Genomic DNA, 20036 nt, shown 5'->3' with positions numbered 1-20036 from the left:
TGGCTAAACTAAAAAAAAAGTCCAAGAGAAATGAAATTGGAAGCAAAGGGTCGTGTATGATTTGTTTATAACTAAAATACAGTTTTACTAAGGCTGTCTAATCCCGTGGCCTGGAATAGCTGGAAAGCTTCAGAGAAAGTGGTAGGTGAGCCACTGGCTTCCTCAAAGTGTCACTGTGTGCAGAGTATAAAGTAATTAGTACAGAGATCTTGAGCTTGGAGCCTGCAAATTGAGTAGTATGTTACACAGCCTCCAAAATAATTTCCAATTAAAACTTCAGCAGGCTTGAGAGATAAACCTGCTAAATGTTGTTATTAAGAGCTAATGCAGAAATGGGTTTTGATGACTGAGCATTAATTGAAAAGGGTATTTTGCATTCAGCCATGTATCTTGTGGTGTCAGGTTTCCTTTAAACCATTTTCTGATGGACTTAAGTGTTATAATATTTTTTCTAATGAAGTTACTTTGAAAAGCTCAGGACTTCCAGAGCACATAATGAAAACCCTGCCTCCCATTCCTTATGCAGCTCATCTCTTCCAGGCCCAGGTTTTGGACTTGCCTGGAAAATGTTCTTGCATTGAAGAAATCCATCCAGATTACTGGATGAGCAGGGTCATGGGGTTTGCTTTGCAGTGGCATAAAGTACAATTTGTCTTCATCTTTCTGTTTCTAAAGGCAGCCTGACAGGCAGTTTTGAGAGACCTGTGTATTCATAAGAACAAAATATCTGCGACCCCTTTGCTTATTCTATTGATAAACTGGTATTTCAGGATCCTGGCCCAGTGCTGGGTGTTCCTGCAGGTAAAGCTCCTGCAGGTAAAGCTCCTGCAGGTAATCACAGATAACTTTTATTGACACCAACTTACACAGCCAGGATAATGTTATGATTTTGTAGTTCCTGGAAAGTACAGAACAGAATGTGAAATACCTGACATCCTGCCACTGAAGGCTTTGACGCCCAAAATATCTGAAAATATTGTTTCAGGATGTAGCAGAATATTGTAAATTTGAAGATGCCTGCTAATTAGTGTTGAGGCAAGTAATAAGACATTCAGTCTCAGTCTCCATCTGTTTGTAGGCTGAAAGCTCTTCAGGACAGGCTGTGTTTTTACCTTTAATGTATGTACTGTATTCTGAGCAATGCAGAATGAGAAACTATCAGTATTGGATAACTTGAGCATATTGATATCAAGAAATGTTCAAGTAAAATGTGACAACTATTGCTTAAATTTGTCAGTCTTGAAATTCCAGGTATATTTCAGCACCAGATACTCAGGTTGTCCAACAGCTGGATATGAAGAATTTTTAAACATTTGTGTTCAGAAAGCTTGTAAGTGCTTGTGCACATCCTGTTTAAAGAGCCGCTTTATTATGTTTAAAATAATGTTACATTGGAGGCTTCTCTAAATAGTTTGCTTAGTAAAACTAAGGGTTGTTATAACAGCTCCAGTCTGATCCCATGGCCTGGACACCCATTAGTGGTTGCTATAGGATATCATGCCAGTTTAACTTACATTCCTTTCTCACATGATGCAACTGCTTAAGCATTTTTAATTATGAGTGGTGGTGAATCAGGAGGAAAACAAGGTTTCTTGCAAATGAGGCGTCCATAAATCAAGGATAAACAAAGCTGCCTTTGGTATGTGGAAGACATTTTTTCCCCATGACAGTGTTGCAGGGCAGTGAGCGAATGGCTGAAAATTAATGATGCAGATGTAATAGATGAATATTAAGTTGCAGGAGTGTATAATAAAATTATAAATAAAAAAAATCGTGATGTAGTTTTGTAGTACTGACTTTTTCTGGGCTTCCAGCAGTGGGAGGCTATAGAATAATGATGTTAAATTTAAGACTTATTTAAATCACACGTATTTTAACAATACCGATTAAATTAATTGGATCATTTAAAATTTTAACAGTTATACCAGTGGTAGTATGCCCTTTGACATAGTTTTTATTGTAAGTAGAGCTTAATTTACATTAGTTTCATGTTTTCTCACACTTTCAGTATTAATTTAAATTTTTAATTGGATTATTTTTCCTGCTCTCTGCTTGAAAGCACTGAAGTGAGTGTAACATGCTGTACCTTAATGAGGCTTTCCTCATTTTTTTTTTTTGTGTGTCTTGCCACATGTGACATCAAGAGGACTTGGTGTTTAGGGATGTGATTGGGAAGGGTGCTGTGATGGTTTGTAAGCAGAGGTGCTGAAGCCCAGCTGGAATGGGCTGCTCAGATCCAACCTGCCCAGGGTGCAAAGCTGGCCCTGGGAAGTGGTCTTTTAGTACCAAAAATTAAGATTGCCCCACTTCTTCCAGAATTAGATGTACTTTGCAGAGCCCTCACCTTTGAAAACCAGCATATTTTAGGTTTGGGTGGGTCTTCAATGGCCGACTGAAAACCTCCAGGTAATTTGTTGTCACAGAAAGTCCACGTTTACTCTTGTTTCCCAAATGGGTTTTATCTCCTCCCCTTGCAAAGCTTTGTTCAACTGAATCCTTTCCATTTCCAATTAATTGGGAATGAACATTTTTCTGAGGCCTGGATTATAACTGGCAGATTAGTGAAGTCTATTGATGTCAGCAAACCTCTTAACTAATAGAGAAGCTAAACATTTGTATTCCAGAGAAAAATATGGAATAAGTCATTAAGAACGTTAAAATCTATGTTTCTAAAACACGTTGCATATGTTAATTAAGAATGTTAAAAATGGGTATTTTTAAGACATAGTGGTGGTTACAGCTGGGGAGAAACCATATGCTGCCTCCTCCTTTGGAAGGAGCTCTGCTGAGGAATAATCGATAAACCATCCATGATGTGCTCCAGGAAATAATTAAACTTGACCTATTGACTTGTTAATGTGAGTAGTTTAGGATTAGCAGGGTGGGTTTTGTCTTTGGAACTTAATCCTTTTCCGAGTGTTTGGTTGTTGTAAAGTGCCTGATGGAGCAGAAATGATGGTGCCAAGAGTGTGACCTTTGTTCCAAGCACGCTTCTCTTCCTCCTTAGTGTTTACTGCCATTACTTAATTAGCAAATGCTGCTACGTGAGCAGAGGGGAGCTGGACAGTTGCTGAATTTCAGGAATGTGTTTATGTAAAGCAAAACAAAAAGGAAAACAACCCTTCCTCAACCTCGAGGAGTTTAATAAATTGTTGTTACACGACAAAAACACTGTGCTTGAACAACCTGCAGCAGGAAATTGGAGCCTTTTCCTAACTACAGGAGACATAGCAATAGTAGCAATAATCTGTTTTGTGATAAAACTGATGATGATTATTTCTGTTTTTAAAAAGCTGCAAAAATTGAAACTTCCAGCTGCACACAATTCCTTTAGAATTTTAGTTTTGGGGGGGAAAAAATCTCTTGTATTTAGCTTTCTGTTGTAAGGAATAGAATTGCAAATGTTTTTAACTTTTTTTCTTTTTTTTTTTTTTTTTGCAACTGAAAATGATCCCGTAGCAAAGTTGGTCTCACTTTGCTTTCTGGTTTGTGAAGAAATCCTAACATGGAATTTCAGTTCACCTTGAAGTTGGAGCTGACATTAAAAATGACATTTCCATATTTTCTGAACTGAATTAACTTTTTTATAATAATGAGAGTAGTTCATCCATTCTTTTTATGTATTGCAAATACACAAGACTGTCATGCCTGGATCACATGCTGTGTGGAAAAAGCATGAAAGAAGGCATGAAAATTTTAGCTCTGAGTTTCTTAGTATAGATGTGTGAAACCTGTGCTTCTCTGGTCTGGGTGAGAAAATTTTCGTTGTCGTTTATCACTCCATGACAATCATGTAATTTAAATATTTTTTTTTTTTTCCTTCAGTAGACCATTAGCAAAATCAAAACTCGACAGTGGAAGCTGCTGTTCCCTTGTTAATTGTAATTCTTTATCCTAATGGGATTACACTGATGATTTGTTGGAATATTCTGATGTAACTTGGGTAACTTCACAGTTTCGTAGATTCACAGAATGGTTTGGCTTGGAAGGGACCTTAAAGACCATCCAGTTCCACCTCCTGCCATGGGCAGGGACACCTTCCATCATCCCAGGTTGCTCCAAGCCCTGTCCAACCTGACCTTGGACACTTCCAGGGACGGGGCAGCCACAGCTTCTCTGGGCAACCGGTGCCAGGGCCTCCCCACCCTCCTTGTAAAGAATATCTTCCTAATACCTAAACATTCCCTCCTTCAGCTTTAGTTTAGTTTAGTTTAGTTTAGTTCTTTCCCTGTAAGAGCAGGTATCCTGCAGAAGTTTGGGAGTGCTCCCCTGACACGCAGTTTATAAGCACGAGTCTTTTAAATGTTTTGTATAAGGTGGTGTTTCACAGATCTTTGCCATCAAGGTGACCATGGCTCAAATCTTGTGTGGCTGGAATTTCAGATGTACTTTCCAAACATAACCTCACTGAAAGCAGATGGAGCCGACCCACTTTTTAAGGATTTGTCTCCACACTTGCCTGAACTCCCTTCTAATTCACACATTAATCCCTGCTTTGCGTTAACCGATTCTTCGGTTGTCTCACCTGCTGGTAGGTGTTAAAACGTGATTGATGTTGACAGCCCGAGTTTGTAACAGCAGCTACAACTGCTGAACTGCTAATGCAGGGCTCAGTCCAGCCACCCCTCTGCTCATCACGGGGGTTGTTCCATGGGCCACGGGCCTGGCATCGCTTTCCTGTGGGCTCAGGGAGCGGGTGGGTCGAGCAAACCCACCTCAGGCCAGTGGGCCTGGATTGAGGACAAACTCAACAAGTGCAGCCAGGTATTCTCAATGGCAGGTGCCACTGCAGGCACAGATGGAGTGAGTTCAGAGGTCACTGGTCTGTGACACACCCCGTGTCCCCCAGCAGTGTCCAGCTCAGCTCTGCTGGTGTGGTGCCTTCTCCAGAGGTGATTCCCTAAAGCCACCTCTGGTGGTGGGTGTCCTGAAGGAAGCTGTCTATTAAAGCTGATGAGCTGAAGCACATCAGGTTGCCTTTAGCTGCTCTCCTTAGGTGCTGTATTACACTGCCCATCACACTTTGTTTCATTTGTGGTTTTTCACACTTCTTAAAGAGTGCCCATCACAGTGATACCATCACCTTGTGGTGGCACAATAACCAACACAAAGGCAGAGGTCACAAGTTAAGGCACAATGTTAGAGAAGAGATTCTCTGTCCTTCCCTTTCCTGAGAGGATGAGGAGGTGACTGTGGAGTTGAGGGAACTCTCGTTAAAAGTGCTGCATGCAAAGTAGTATTTTGGAGTCCTTGGAATTTGCGTATATTTGTTTTTACAAAGCCTATTTAATGTTTAATTAAAATTTACTAGTGTTTTCTTGTCAGAACTGAAATGTGTTATAAGTGATTTTGAGTATCTGCAAGTAATAATGGATTTTACAAAAGAACATTCTTTATATTTAGGCAGACCATGATGAGCAGTGCTGAATAAATTAAAAAATTATGATGATGATACTATCTGGTTGGAATTTTTCACACAATAGTTTTCATCAATTTTTTTGTCCCTTTTTTTTTTTTTTTTTAACAACGTGCACCATTGCCAATTATTTTGGTTACTGAAAAGGTAAAATAGGCTGTTCATCTCATTCTTTTTTGTTTGCTTTTTCCCCATCCCACTCTAGTTTTGGCAAGCAGTCTGGAGGAAAGCGAGGATGCGAATGTATCATATTGGAGCCTTCAGAAATGATTGTGGTAAGACAGATTTTTTTCTCATATGTATTTAAATCTATTGCTGGTTTCAGCAAATTCTTTCTCTTTTACTGCAGAAAGCTTATTGTAAAGTATTCTATAAAATTGCAGCAAAATTGCCTTGATTTCAATTATACCTATGGCTGCTCTCGTAACAGCAGTAGCTATGTAAATTTAATCTAGATGGGTAAATGATGATGATGATTAGGTCATTCTTTCTAAAATTATGCTTACTTGAGTTTCAAAAGCCTAACAGTCACGGCTGAGTTGAGCATTCCTGAGTCAGGCAATGACAGCCTTCTATCCTGAATATTTTATTTACACCCCCATCTCCCATTTCATTGCTTTTAGTGGCCATGTCTGGGAGGAAAAGCCTCCTTCCTCCAAGCCTTTGCAGTGCCACACAGTGTGAAGGCTCGTAGGCAGGAGAAGAAACATGAGTGTGCTTAGCCAAGCTTGAAGGATAAAGGTTTTCAGCTTAGTTGTCACCAACCTTAATGCCCAGGGTTCCTTCTGCTTCTTCACAAAACTTATGATACAGCCAGGTGCACATATAGATGATAACACAGAGTTTTGCTTATAGAGAGTAGCTCAGTCCTTTCCAGGTTGATGTGCACATGCTGTCAGCAGCTGGAATATTAGGATTGCTTTTCCATAGTGCAGCCTGACATTGTGCCCCAGTACTGTGCCTGGGGACACGGGGAGATCTCTTTTAACTTTCATCTTGGATGTTGTTAATGGAGCTGGAACAAAACTGTTTGTTGTGCTGAGAAGCCACGTGTCTGTTAATCAGTCTCAGATCTCCAGACTGCTATTGATTTGGCTGCCTTAGATCTAGATATGGTAACATTAAAACTAATATTTGACAGTGTCTCTTACTCACTGAGTGTGTGAGTATTCAGCTTCTGTAAAAAGTTTGTGTCTCACAGTTCAGACCAGTGGGGATGTCAGTGGTGTCCTGTACCAAGTACACTTGCTGTCCTTTGTGCAGTGTCAGTCTGACTCTGCTCATGGGCTCTGATACCATCAGTAATATGCTCTTTGCTGCAGCACACACTTTAAGTTGCAGTCTGCCATGAAGTGCAGGTTAAGAGTGCAAGAAGCCTGTCTCTATCCTGTGGAGTGAAACAGTTCATTTATTTTATCCCCAATTACCCAGGCTCTTCTCAAAGCTGGAGTTCTGGGGGGGATTTGTGCCTCGAGGGATGGCACAGGACTGTCTGGGTGACAATGTGTGCAGCCATGCCATGGGAATGCCCCAGGCACTCCAGTTTGCTGTGCATTGTTACTGTTTAAATTGCTGCTGTCCAGGGTTTGGGGTGCTGAGTGTTCCCTGGGATTTGGGGCGCTCAGTGCAGTGTCTGGGGTGAGCTGAGCTTTCACCTCAACACTCCTGGCACCTTGTAGCACAGAATGACAAACACTCACCCAGGCATATTTATTATTAGATATTAGAAAGATATTCTTTACAGTGAGGGTGGGGAGGCCCTGGAATGATTTCCCAGAGAAGCTGTGGCTGCCCCATCCCTGGAAGTGTCCAAGGCCAGGTTGGACAGGGCTTGGAGCAGCCTGGGCTAGTGGAGGTTGGCTGGTGACTGACTCACTGCAAGTGCATTTGCAAGATTATGTGAAATATTTCATAGGCAAAATATAATATGCAATTCTAAAGAAATACCTACATCCTTCTTTGGTCACATCACCATTGTTGTAAAATAAAAATAAATACAGGAAGATGCTTCTGTGCAAGTGTGTGCTACCAGAAACTTGACTTATTAAAATATTTTATGGAGGAACTAGTGTTGTGTGTGTAACTTGAGTAGCTACAACTGTGCTGAGTGTTTTCAGAGGAACACAGTGTCACAGTAGCTGGAGAAGCCAGCATTGGCCATGTCAGCAAATTCAAAAGCTGCTGGGTGTTCCTGGAGACAAATGTGCAGCCCAGACAGTTGTTCACTGTATTTTAAATCTCTTGAATTATCTGTAATTGTAGTTAAATGTCAATGAGTATAGAGATGCTTAAAAGTATCTTACATTCTTCTCTGGAACTTCAGTATATTTTTCCTGTGGGAAGATCAGAGAATTAAAAGTACAGAGTTATTTCTTCATTATTTTTATGTTCATGTTTTATAGGTAAATGTAGCCAAAGGTGCTGTTAACTGTATTTTCTGGGTAGTACTTCAAACAGGGTGAGAAAAAAGCACCAGTGTGGTGATGTGCACCTTGCTAATGATCTGCACTGACACAAGGTGTACTTGAGTTTCATTTCCCTGATTAATTCTTATTAATTTATCTTAGTTCTTTTATTTTCTCTCGTTTTTAATTTGCAACATAATAATGAGGTTTAATACGTAATGAATATTTATCTTCAAGCAAAATAATTAGTTGACTCCTTTAATGGAGTTAAAGAACACCATCATTCCCTGCTGGTGACTGATTTTTTTTAAATTTTTTTTTCCTCTCTGCTGTTACTTTAGAATGTAAATCAGTTTTGTAGTGGGAATCCTCTGGGAACTGACCCATTTTAAAGGCCATAAAATGTGGTCAACTTAAGTTAATGAGGATAACAGATAGTGTGTGAATGGGCATTGTAACTCATATTTTTGGAGGCTGAGCAATCTATTGAATTAATAATAGGCCCATTTATCACTTAAGAAAATGGCCTGGAATTGCAGCATATCTTGGTGTCCTTTCTGTTCCTTGGTGCTTTCACTTCCTTCAGATCTGAGCGTAACATCTGAGCAGTGTGGGGTTTAGAGGTGGAAAATGTTTCACTGCTGGCTTGGGCTGCAGAGTGAAACTGGGGACAGTCCTCAATTTTTCCATGTGGCAGCCAGTGCCATGGCTGAACCTGGGGATATGGGAGCATCCTCCTGAAAAGGAGGCTCAGGGGGGACCTTCTGGCTCTGCAACTCCNTATTGCAAATACACAAGACTGTCATGCCTGGATCACATGCTGTGTGGAAAAAGCATGAAAGAAGGCATGAAAATTTTAGCTCTGAGTTTCTTAGTTTTTCTGTGTGAAACCTGTGCTTCTCTGGTCTGGGTGAGAAAATTTTCGTTGTCGTTTATCACTCCATGACAATCATGTAATTTAAATATTTTTTTTTTTTTCCTTCAGTAGACCATTAGCAAAATCAAAACTCGACAGTGGAAGCTGCTGTTCCCTTGTTAATTGTAATTCTTTATCCTAATGGGATTACACTGATGATTTGTTGGAATATTCTGATGTAACTTGGGTAACTTCACAGTTTCGTAGATTCACAGAATGGTTTGGCTTGGAAGGGACCTTAAAGACCATCCAGTTCCACCTCCTGCCATGGGCAGGGACACCTTCCATCATCCCAGGTTGCTCCAAGCCCTGTCCAACCTGACCTTGGACACTTCCAGGGACGGGGCAGCCACAGCTTCTCTGGGCAACCGGTGCCAGGGCCTCCCCACCCTCCTTGTAAAGAATATCTTCCTAATACCTAAACATTCCCTCCTTCAGCTTTAGTTTAGTTTAGTTTAGTTTAGTTCTTTCCCTGTAAGAGCAGGTATCCTGCAGAAGTTTGGGAGTGCTCCCCTGACACGCAGTTTATAAGCACGAGTCTTTTAAATGTTTTGTATAAGGTGGTGTTTCACAGATCTTTGCCATCAAGGTGACCATGGCTCAAATCTTGTGTGGCTGGAATTTCAGATGTACTTTCCAAACATAACCTCACTGAAAGCAGATGGAGCCGACCCACTTTTTAAGGATTTGTCTCCACACTTGCCTGAACTCCCTTCTAATTCACACATTAATCCCTGCTTTGCGTTAACCGATTCTTCGGTTGTCTCACCTGCTGGTAGGTGTTAAAACGTGATTGATGTTGACAGCCCGAGTTTGTAACAGCAGCTACAACTGCTGAACTGCTAATGCAGGGCTCAGTCCAGCCACCCCTCTGCTCATCACGGGGGTTGTTCCATGGGCCACGGGCCTGGCATCGTTTTCCTGTGGGCTCAGGGAGCGGGTGGGTCGAGCAAACCCACCTCAGGCCAGTGGGCCTGGATTGAGGACAAACTCAACAAGTGCAGCCAGGTATTCTCAATGGCAGGTGCCACTGCAGGCACAGATGGAGTGAGTTCAGAGGTCACTGGTCTGTGACACACCCCGTGTCCCCCAGCAGTGTCCAGCTCAGCTCTGCTGGTGTGGTGCCTTCTCCAGAGGTGATTCCCTAAAGCCACCTCTGGTGGTGGGTGTCCTGAAGGAAGCTGTCTATTAAAGCTGATGAGCTGAAGCACATCAGGTTGCCTTTAGCTGCTCTCCTTAGGTGCTGTATTACACTGCCCATCACACTTTGTTTCATTTGTGGTTTTTCACACTTCTTAAAGAGTGCCCATCACAGTGATACCATCACCTTGTGGTGGCACAATAACCAACACAAAGGCAGAGGTCACAAGTTAAGGCACAATGTTAGAGAAGAGATTCTCTGTCCTTCCCTTTCCTGAGAGGATGAGGAGGTGACTGTGGAGTTGAGGGAACTCTCGTTAAAAGTGCTGCATGCAAAGTAGTATTTTGGAGTCCTTGGAATTTGCGTATATTTGTTTTTACAAAGCCTATTTAATGTTTAATTAAAATTTACTAGTGTTTTCTTGTCAGAACTGAAATGTGTTATAAGTGATTTTGAGTATCTGCAAGTAATAATGGATTTTACAAAAGAACATTCTTTATATTTAGGCAGACCATGATGAGCAGTGCTGAATAAATTAAAAAATTATGATGATGATACTATCTGGTTGGAATTTTTCACACAATAGTTTTCATCAATTTTTTTGTCCCTTTTTTTTTTTTTTTTTAACAACGTGCACCATTGCCAATTATTTTGGTTACTGAAAAGGTAAAATAGGCTGTTCATCTCATTCTTTTTTGTTTGCTTTTTCCCCATCCCACTCTAGTTTTGGCAAGCAGTCTGGAGGAAAGCGAGGATGCGAATGTATCATATTGGAGCCTTCAGAAATGATTGTGGTAAGACAGATTTTTTTCTCATATGTATTTAAATCTATTGCTGGTTTCAGCAAATTCTTTCTCTTTTACTGCAGAAAGCTTATTGTAAAGTATTCTATAAAATTGCAGCAAAATTGCCTTGATTTCAATTATACCTATGGCTGCTCTCGTAACAGCAGTAGCTATGTAAATTTAATCTAGATGGGTAAATGATGATGATGATTAGGTCATTCTTTCTAAAATTATGCTTACTTGAGTTTCAAAAGCCTAACAGTCACGGCTGAGTTGAGCATTCCTGAGTCAGGCAATGACAGCCTTCTATCCTGAATATTTTATTTACACCCCCATCTCCCATTTCATTGCTTTTAGTGGCCATGTCTGGGAGGAAAAGCCTCCTTCCTCCAAGCCTTTGCAGTGCCACACAGTGTGAAGGCTCGTAGGCAGGAGAAGAAACATGAGTGTGCTTAGCCAAGCTTGAAGGATAAAGGTTTTCAGCTTAGTTGTCACCAACCTTAATGCCCAGGGTTCCTTCTGCTTCTTCACAAAACTTATGATACAGCCAGGTGCACATATAGATGATAACACAGAGTTTTGCTTATAGAGAGTAGCTCAGTCCTTTCCAGGTTGATGTGCACATGCTGTCAGCAGCTGGAATATTAGGATTGCTTTTCCATAGTGCAGCCTGACATTGTGCCCCAGTACTGTGCCTGGGGACACGGGGAGATCTCTTTTAACTTTCATCTTGGATGTTGTTAATGGAGCTGGAACAAAACTGTTTGTTGTGCTGAGAAGCCACGTGTCTGTTAATCAGTCTCAGATCTCCAGACTGCTATTGATTTGGCTGCCTTAGATCTAGATATGGTAACATTAAAACTAATATTTGACAGTGTCTCTTACTCACTGAGTGTGTGAGTATTCAGCTTCTGTAAAAAGTTTGTGTCTCACAGTTCAGACCAGTGGGGATGTCAGTGGTGTCCTGTACCAAGTACACTTGCTGTCCTTTGTGCAGTGTCAGTCTGACTCTGCTCATGGGCTCTGATACCATCAGTAATATGCTCTTTGCTGCAGCACACACTTTAAGTTGCAGTCTGCCATGAAGTGCAGGTTAAGAGTGCAAGAAGCCTGTCTCTATCCTGTGGAGTGAAACAGTTCATTTATTTTATCCCCAATTACCCAGGCTCTTCTCAAAGCTGGAGTTCTGGGGGGGATTTGTGCCTCGAGGGATGGCACAGGACTGTCTGGGTGACAATGTGTGCAGCCATGCCATGGGAATGCCCCAGGCACTCCAGTTTGCTGTGCATTGTTACTGTTTAAATTGCTGCTGTCCAGGGTTTGGGGTGCTGAGTGTTCCCTGGGATTTGGGGCGCTCAGTGCAGTGTCTGGGGTGAGCTGAGCTTTCACCTCAACACTCCTGGCACCTTGTAGCACAGAATGACAAACACTCACCCAGGCATATTTATTATTAGATATTAGAAAGATATTCTTTACAGTGAGGGTGGGGAGGCCCTGGAATGATTTCCCAGAGAAGCTGTGGCTGCCCCATCCCTGGAAGTGTCCAAGGCCAGGTTGGACAGGGCTTGGAGCAGCCTGGGCTAGTGGAGGTTGGCTGGTGACTGACTCACTGCAAGTGCATTTGCAAGATTATGTGAAATATTTCATAGGCAAAATATAATATGCAATTCTAAAGAAATACCTACATCCTTCTTTGGTCACATCACCATTGTTGTAAAATAAAAATAAATACAGGAAGATGCTTCTGTGCAAGTGTGTGCTACCAGAAACTTGACTTATTAAAATATTTTATGGAGGAACTAGTGTTGTGTGTGTAACTTGAGTAGCTACAACTGTGCTGAGTGTTTTCAGAGGAACACAGTGTCACAGTAGCTGGAGAAGCCAGCATTGGCCATGTCAGCAAATTCAAAAGCTGCTGGGTGTTCCTGGAGACAAATGTGCAGCCCAGACAGTTGTTCACTGTATTTTAAATCTCTTGAATTATCTGTAATTGTAGTTAAATGTCAATGAGTATAGAGATGCTTAAAAGTATCTTACATTCTTCTCTGGAACTTCAGTATATTTTTCCTGTGGGAAGATCAGAGAATTAAAAGTACAGAGTTATTTCTTCATTATTTTTATGTTCATGTTTTATAGGTAAATGTAGCCAAAGGTGCTGTTAACTGTATTTTCTGGGTAGTACTTCAAACAGGGTGAGAAAAAAGCACCAGTGTGGTGATGTGCACCTTGCTAATGATCTGCACTGACACAAGGTGTACTTGAGTTTCATTTCCCTGATTAATTCTTATTAATTTATCTTAGTTCTTTTATTTTCTCTCGTTTTTAATTTGCAACATAATAATGAGGTTTAATACGTAATGAATATTTATCTTCAAGCAAAATAATTAGTTGACTCCTTTAATGGAGTTAAAGAACACCATCATTCCCTGCTGGTGACTGATTTTTTTTAAATTTTTTTTTCCTCTCTGCTGTTACTTTAGAATGTAAATCAGTTTTGTAGTGGGAATCCTCTGGGAACTGACCCATTTTAAAGGCCATAAAATGTGGTCAACTTAAGTTAATGAGGATAACAGATAGTGTGTGAATGGGCATTGTAACTCATATTTTTGGAGGCTGAGCAATCTATTGAATTAATAATAGGCCCATTTATCACTTAAGAAAATGGCCTGGAATTGCAGCATATCTTGGTGTCCTTTCTGTTCCTTGGTGCTTTCACTTCCTTCAGATCTGAGCGTAACATCTGAGCAGTGTGGGGTTTAGAGGTGGAAAATGTTTCACTGCTGGCTTGGGCTGCAGAGTGAAACTGGGGACAGTCCTCAATTTTTCCATGTGGCAGCCAGTGCCATGGCTGAACCTGGGGATATGGGAGCATCCTCCTGAAAAGGAGGCTCAGGGGGGACCTTCTGGCTCTGCAACTCCCTGGCAGGAGGGGGGGAACTGGGGGGGGGGTCGGGCTCTACTCCCAGGAAACAAGGGACAGGAGGAGAGGGAACGGCCTCCGGCTGTGCCAGGGGAGGGTCAGGTTGGATATTGGGAAAATTTTTTTCATGGGAAAGGTTGTCAAGCCCTGGCACAGCTGCCCAGGTGGAGTCACCATTCCTGGAGGGATTTAACAGATATGTAGACGTGGCACTTGGGGCCATGGTTTAGTGGTGGGCTTGGCAATGCTGGGTTAATGGTTGAACTTGATGATCTTAGAGGCCTTTTCCAGCCTTAACAATTCCATGATTCTGTACTGGAACTGAAATAATGAGAAGCAGTCTGCAGGGCAGTGTTTCCATCGGACCTGGAAGCCTGGTTGCAGCCGGGTCCTCCTGGGCCAGTTCTCCCCAAATTCCTCTGTAGGAGTGTTCCTCCAGCTGGGGAGTGAGTGAGGAGGATGACACCTCTCTGCTAACAGAAATTTTTAGTTTTAACCAGTTGAAATCAGGTCTGAGTGAGGGCACCCAACCTGATGGTCAGCTGGACTGAAAATACTGTTGGTGCTGGTGGTCCTCACCTGGGAGCTCTGTGGCGTGGAGATCTTTCCTGGTGTCTGATTTTCATGTTGTTTTTGTCAACAGCAGTGCACTAACTGAAGGAAGCAGGTGGTCTCAGTTTCTCGATTTTCAGCACTTGTTTGTTTTGCCTTGGTGCTAACAAATAATTTATTTATGCTCACTTCTTAGTTTTCAGTTAGAACTGTGGAAGAAAAAGAATTTCCCCTTTCACTGAGTGTTTGTTTTACTTGAGTCTTAGAAATACCTGTTAGTTTGGGGCTTCCTAATAATGAGAGTCATCAGTTTTGGAAGAGTTTGTCCAGCCTCCTCAGCAGACTCGGGTCCAGGTTAGTCTCTTCTGTTGGAGAAGCTCACTGCTTGTTTTAGTTTCTCTGATCTTATAAGACTGAATGCAGAGAAAAAAGGATAATGCATTAAAAATTAAACAAGCACAATTTTGGTTATTTGATGAGTACCAAACCAAACTTCCTGACCTCGGGAAGCCTTCTGTATAATTTGAGAGTACCATTGCTGCTAACTAGAAATCTGTATTTCATGCTGGGTGAAGAAAGGCTCCTGTATAGAGCATCTCACTATATTTTTTGATGATACTAAATGACCTGATCAAAAGGGTTTTTTATTTCTTTTTGTGTTTCTGCCTGCCTGCCTTGTATTTTTACTCCCTTGTACCATCTTGCTTACAGCAGTGCTGCAGCTGGACAGCTTTGGTCACTGGCCTGTGTTTCACCTTTTCTGGTGAAAAGTGTGGTTGTCTCTTGCGGGGGGAACTTGGCTTTTCTGATTTCTTTTTTCTACAGTACTGTGGTGTGAGCTTCACTCTTCTAACTGTTATATCTTTAACCTGTGTTGTTAATGTCTCTTTTTCTCTATGGAATCAAAAATAACCTACAAGACAAACCCAGCTGCTTGCACCTTCCTCTGACCTCAGACAGACTTAGCTGTTTGGAAAAAATTATGTAGAAAGTAGATGTGATCTTGCTTTTGTGATGGTTTAGGTAGTTTGGTTGCTTTCCTGTTCCTGTCTGTTAAGTCTGTCTGGGTTTCTTTCCTTTATACCTTTTGAATTTTAATTTTGAGATAATTTACCCAAGTATGTGAAGTGAGGGCTATGTAAGATCACACAGAGGTTCTTCTCCTGTTCCGGTAGTAAAGTCTTAATGTTTAGGATTTTCAAGTGAAAATTGGAGACAGAAAAAAATAAAAATAAGCTATTGAGGATAGTAAAAACCTCAATATAGTAAATACACTGTAGAGAGGCTTCTTGCCCACTGCAGCTATTTGCATGCATGTCTGCTCTGCTTCCTGCTGGGAGATATTTTTCCAAAACATCAAAAGGAAATGGGAAAGGATGAGACTGCTTTTTATAGAAAAAAAAAATTGTAACTAGTGAGATAAAAGGTTTCATGTTGGCTTTTGCTAACAAGATAAATTTACCTAATTTTTAATGTTTAGTCACAAATAATATTTAACATTAAGATATGAACCTAGTTCCAGTTATTTCTTCATAATCTGCTGGAAGCGATTAGAAAGCAGTATGACATAGGTGAAGCAGCTATTTATAAAAAGCTGGAATATTTAAAGTTGTTTAGCTGTGACTGTTACTAGAAAAAAAATTACACTTTTAAAAATTACACTAATAAAAATAGGATATAATTCAGTCTCTTTGCCAGTTGCAAATACACAGAGAAATGGTGAGTTCTGTGTTGAAGATACACTTGAAATGAGCAGTGTGTGTAACTTGTGTTGTGTGATACATGTGGGTGCAGACGGGTTTCTACTGATGAGTGACATTTTTTAGAGGATACGTGGGCCTTTTTTACTTTTTTTTTTTTTTTTCAAAAGCACTGTTTCCTGGAAGGAAACTGTGGCCTCCGGCTCATTGTAATGAGCAGTTCTGAGACCTGCAGCCGAGGTTCTCCGAAACGCCCGCGGCCGTTTTCCCCAGAAGGGTTTAACTGCCCTGAACTTATGTTTGCTCCTTCCCCATGAGCTTCCTACGGCTCCACCGGCTCTCGGCGCTATGGAAGAACTGGATGTTTAACCAGGAACCCGAACGTGTCTTTCAGGTGGAGAACTCCAAAGACAATGAGGAAAACATCTTGCAAAGAGAGGTCCCTCTCCGGCAGTCCCGCCGGAGGTACAGGAAGATCAACCAGCGGGGCGAGCGCCAGACCATCACAGACAACGTGGACACCAGCAGCTACGTGTCGGTGAGTCTGCTCTGCCCAGCTCCTTGGCATCGTGTGCTCTGCCTGGCTGCTGGCATCTTCTTTTGCTGGCACAACTGGTGAAGTGGAGCAGTCCATGCTTGTCTTTTCTGAGACCGCTCTTTGCTGGGGAGCAGTGGAGTGGTTTGGATTTCAACACCGTAGGTGGAGGTGAAGTTCAGGCACTAGTTAGAAAATACACTGGGTTTTTTTGGTTTAGGGATCTTCGGTTGAGCACTATAAATAAAGCTTAACATGCTCGCTGGGCAGAGAAATGGTCGTTCTTGTTTTTTTTGGTTCTACATGGAGTTCTTTTGGTAAGATGTAGGAATTGTTGGATGTAGGATGTAGGTTTCTTTCCTTAGTAAATTTGAACTGTGATTTAGAACTGAGTTAATCACAGATGCAGTTCAATACAGCATTAATACTGTCGTACTTGGTCGTGTTTACTTGCTTGAAAGTAGAATAGTGGTAGTTCAAGCATCAAAAAGAGTAACAGCAGCTCATTTGCTGGTCTTAAATAACAGCTCAGACTATAAACTGCACTGTGTTGAAGGCTTGTACCCCTGTGGTTTCAGAACCACAATGCTTATGTGAAGGTTTCTCTCTTTACCATTATTCTTCACATGCAAACTTCCTGCTTGGTGGCAGGATATACATCTGATCTAGACAAATTATTTAATTGAAAATAATTGTTCTAGATACACTGATTTGCTTTGAAAATCAAAGGTGAAAACCAGTACTAATGTTGAAGTACCAACACTGAGTGGTCAGTTTCAATTTCTCCCCTTTTTCCCCATCTTCCTTTTCATCTCCCCAAAAGATACAAAGCCTCTCTCAGTTGATACACTTCAAAATATCTGATATGTGCTTCAGATAGGAATTTATAACTTATATAAACTGCTGGTTTTCCTGTATGTTGGTAGTGGTTGGGTTGCAGGTGGTGATTTTAGGTCTTGCACAGCAGTAATATGTCTGTGACAGGAAGAGAATATGCTGCTTGAAGTTTAACACCCTCTGCCATCTCATTTCTAGAACTGTCACATGTTTTGGATTTTATCATTAGTAAGCCATTGAATTAGTTATTGAAGAAATGAGATGTTGGACCCTGATGCTCTGGGCAGGCCAGCATAAGGCTTTATTAGGAATTAAATTCCAGTCTGTGTATGACAGAATCTATCTCTGTCTCTTTGGTTTTGTGACAGTCAATAAGCACACAGATAATAACTCTCAGATTTCAGTGCTAAGAGGAGGAGAATCCCAGGAACAGCTGATGCCACCTGTGGTGCTTGCCCGGAGGGGTGCGTGACAAGGGACTTGGCATCTTTGGTCTGAGAAAGACCAAGTCACACAGCTTTGTGAATGATTTCTGAGGCTATCAGTTATTGGTGCAAGGACTTGGTGTGGTACATTCAAGGGACTGTGATGAGTCAACAAATGATGTCCTCATTAGGATTTTTCTTCTTGTGGATTTATTTTTCTTCATGTTGAATTATTTCCTTGTTATCAATGATGTGGAGCATCCGTGGGCCTGCACCTACACTTGCTTGTTGCAAACCTGGTGGCTTCTTCAGATCTATGAATGTGTGTATATATATATATATATCTATCATCATTTGATGGAAATCAAACAGCACATTCCTAAATCTGTTTTAATGTCAGTTAATTAGGAATATATAAGAAGAGTCCTGTTAATGCTGCTAAGTGTTTTCCTGGATGAGTGAGTGCTAAGTGGCAAGGAGTAAACAACCACCTCTCTGCTAGCAAATCTGCAAGCTGTTGGGTTTTTAGCAGCCTGAATTGAAATACCAGTCCTTGCTTTGTAGACTGTAAGCTCCTAATTGGAAAGTGTCATACTCACAGTACTCAGGGTAACAAAAAGTAATTTGTAACTCAACAGATGATTCAGAATAAAAATGTGATAACCAAGCTGCCTGTGTGACAAGTAAATAAAAATTAGGTGCCTATAGTTTTCCATAACTGGTAAATAATGAATTTTTCTGAGGTATGGTTAGTTCTGTGCCTGGGTTTAACTCGTACCTGGATAAGCCTGCTCATACATAGCTGTTGGTTCCCAGAGGCCTTGACAAACAGGTTTTGTAGTGTAACCATTGATGTAGCCCGTGAGAGAATGACAGAATCTTAGCATGGTTTGAATTGGAAGGGACCTTAAAAATCATGTAGTTCCAACCCCCTCCCAGAGGCAGGGAAGCAGGATAAGGAGGAGGGTTTTTGAGTGAAACTTCCATTTGACAGGAACTTGCAAAAACATTTCTGCCAGAGTGCGAAAACTGTTTACAAACTCTGCAGCAGATTTCCTCTCTGGCATAATGCTAATGAATGAGCACAGAGTTGTATTTCCCTGTCCAGCCTGTTGCTGAGTGCTCTGTGACAGATGCTGAATGTGTCCTGATGGACCTTTTGTGAGCCCTGTGTGCTCAGGGAGGGCTCAGAGCTTTCCAGCCTCTGCAGGGACTCCAGCTGGGCTCCCATAGTTGATGCTGGAGTACTCAGCATGGCACCATTTAAGTTTTTACTTAAATGCCTAATCTTTCACACACAAGTAGTTTTCTGCTTTCTGAAGAAAACTCAGATCCTATAGGTACTGAAATTCAGTATTGCTTTGACTCAGCTCAGAATATTTCCTTAAATAGAAGATTTCTTGTGTTTGCTTTTAAGGAGAATTATCCATGCAATCTGCGTTAACTCCTTAGAATGTAAATCTCTGCACATTAAATATACTGTGATTATATTTATGATTAAGGTTAATCTATGTTTTATAAAACATCCCCTGTTGGGTTGTGACATGAACTTACACCTACTCCTCACATGGAGCTCCCTGCTTGTTAGTGCTGGAACTTGTTCTGTAGAAAGACCTGATTGGCCATGAACCCAAAATTTCTATGCAGATACTTTAAATAATATTTTAAATTATTGTTACCATCCTTGAAGCTCTTTCCTTTTATGCTTCTTAATTAAGAGAGTTCTAGGGCTTAGTTTAACTGTATATCTTCGTATCTTAAATTTCTTCCCTCCCCTCAGCTGATTGGACTAATGTTAAAAAGGTAAAAAGGGATAATCTGATTGGCTTCTTTGGTGAAGGAGTTGCCATTTAGATGCCTTTACTAAATTTTTGTGGTTCATAGCTGTGTTGTCTCACAAGAGCACTGGTTGTCTGCAGAGTAAGTTTTTGAAGTTTGTTGGGATTTTGTTGTTGGATTGTTTGTTTTTTTTTCTTCCAAGTAAAACACAGTGAACACATGCTGGCAGAGCTCTCTCTGCTCCCTCAAACCGAGCAGGTCTGTATTTCTGTTTCTGTCTCCCCAGTGATGTGACTCTGTCTGTGCAGTGCCAGTGTGGGCAGTGCCAGCCCTGCTCTCCTGGTGCCTGGGCTCTCCTGCCCCTCCAGGCTGCTCCGTGGTTGTGTTGAGGTTCTGCTGGTGCTGGGATTTTTTCCCTTCTGCAGCACAGCAAGCCAGGCAGATCTGAGGAGAAATGTGTGTTTGGCAAATCCTTTTTCAGGATCCCAAGCAGCAGTGCTGCTGAGGAGGGGGCTCTGTCTGGGGGGTGACAGCCCCGAGCTCTGTGTGCCTGGGGCAGGTCTGAGCATCCCCATAATTTCATCCCATCTCTTCATCCCTGGGCATTTCTGGCCTTCTTCATTTT

General features: G+C 41.5%; 1 protein-coding gene across 5 annotated transcripts in view; it reads left to right on the top strand.

Moving 5' to 3' along the window:
- Window positions 1–20036, top strand: part of RAPGEF6 (Rap guanine nucleotide exchange factor 6) — a 119041-nt gene that overhangs the window by 30056 nt on the left and 68949 nt on the right. For 4 of the 5 annotated variants that reach the window (XM_017834605.1, XM_017834603.1, XM_017834604.1 and 1 more), the window contains exons 1-2: window positions 10607–10672; window positions 16230–16373. In XM_017834605.1, the coding sequence (XP_017690094.1) occupies window positions 10664–10672; window positions 16230–16373 (153 nt within the window). In that variant the 5' untranslated portion in view covers window positions 10607–10663. Of the gene's footprint in view, window positions 1–5621; window positions 5692–10606; window positions 10673–16229; window positions 16374–20036 lie in introns of those variants that run through there. The other variant, XM_017834606.1, reaches the window with a different exon arrangement.

Source organism: Lepidothrix coronata, unplaced genomic scaffold (assembly GCF_001604755.1).
Source record: "Lepidothrix coronata isolate B3197 unplaced genomic scaffold, Lepidothrix_coronata-1.0 Scaffold236, whole genome shotgun sequence".
Lineage (NCBI taxonomy): Eukaryota > Metazoa > Chordata > Aves > Passeriformes > Pipridae > Lepidothrix > Lepidothrix coronata.
This window is presented reverse-complemented; position numbering and strand designations above follow the sequence as displayed.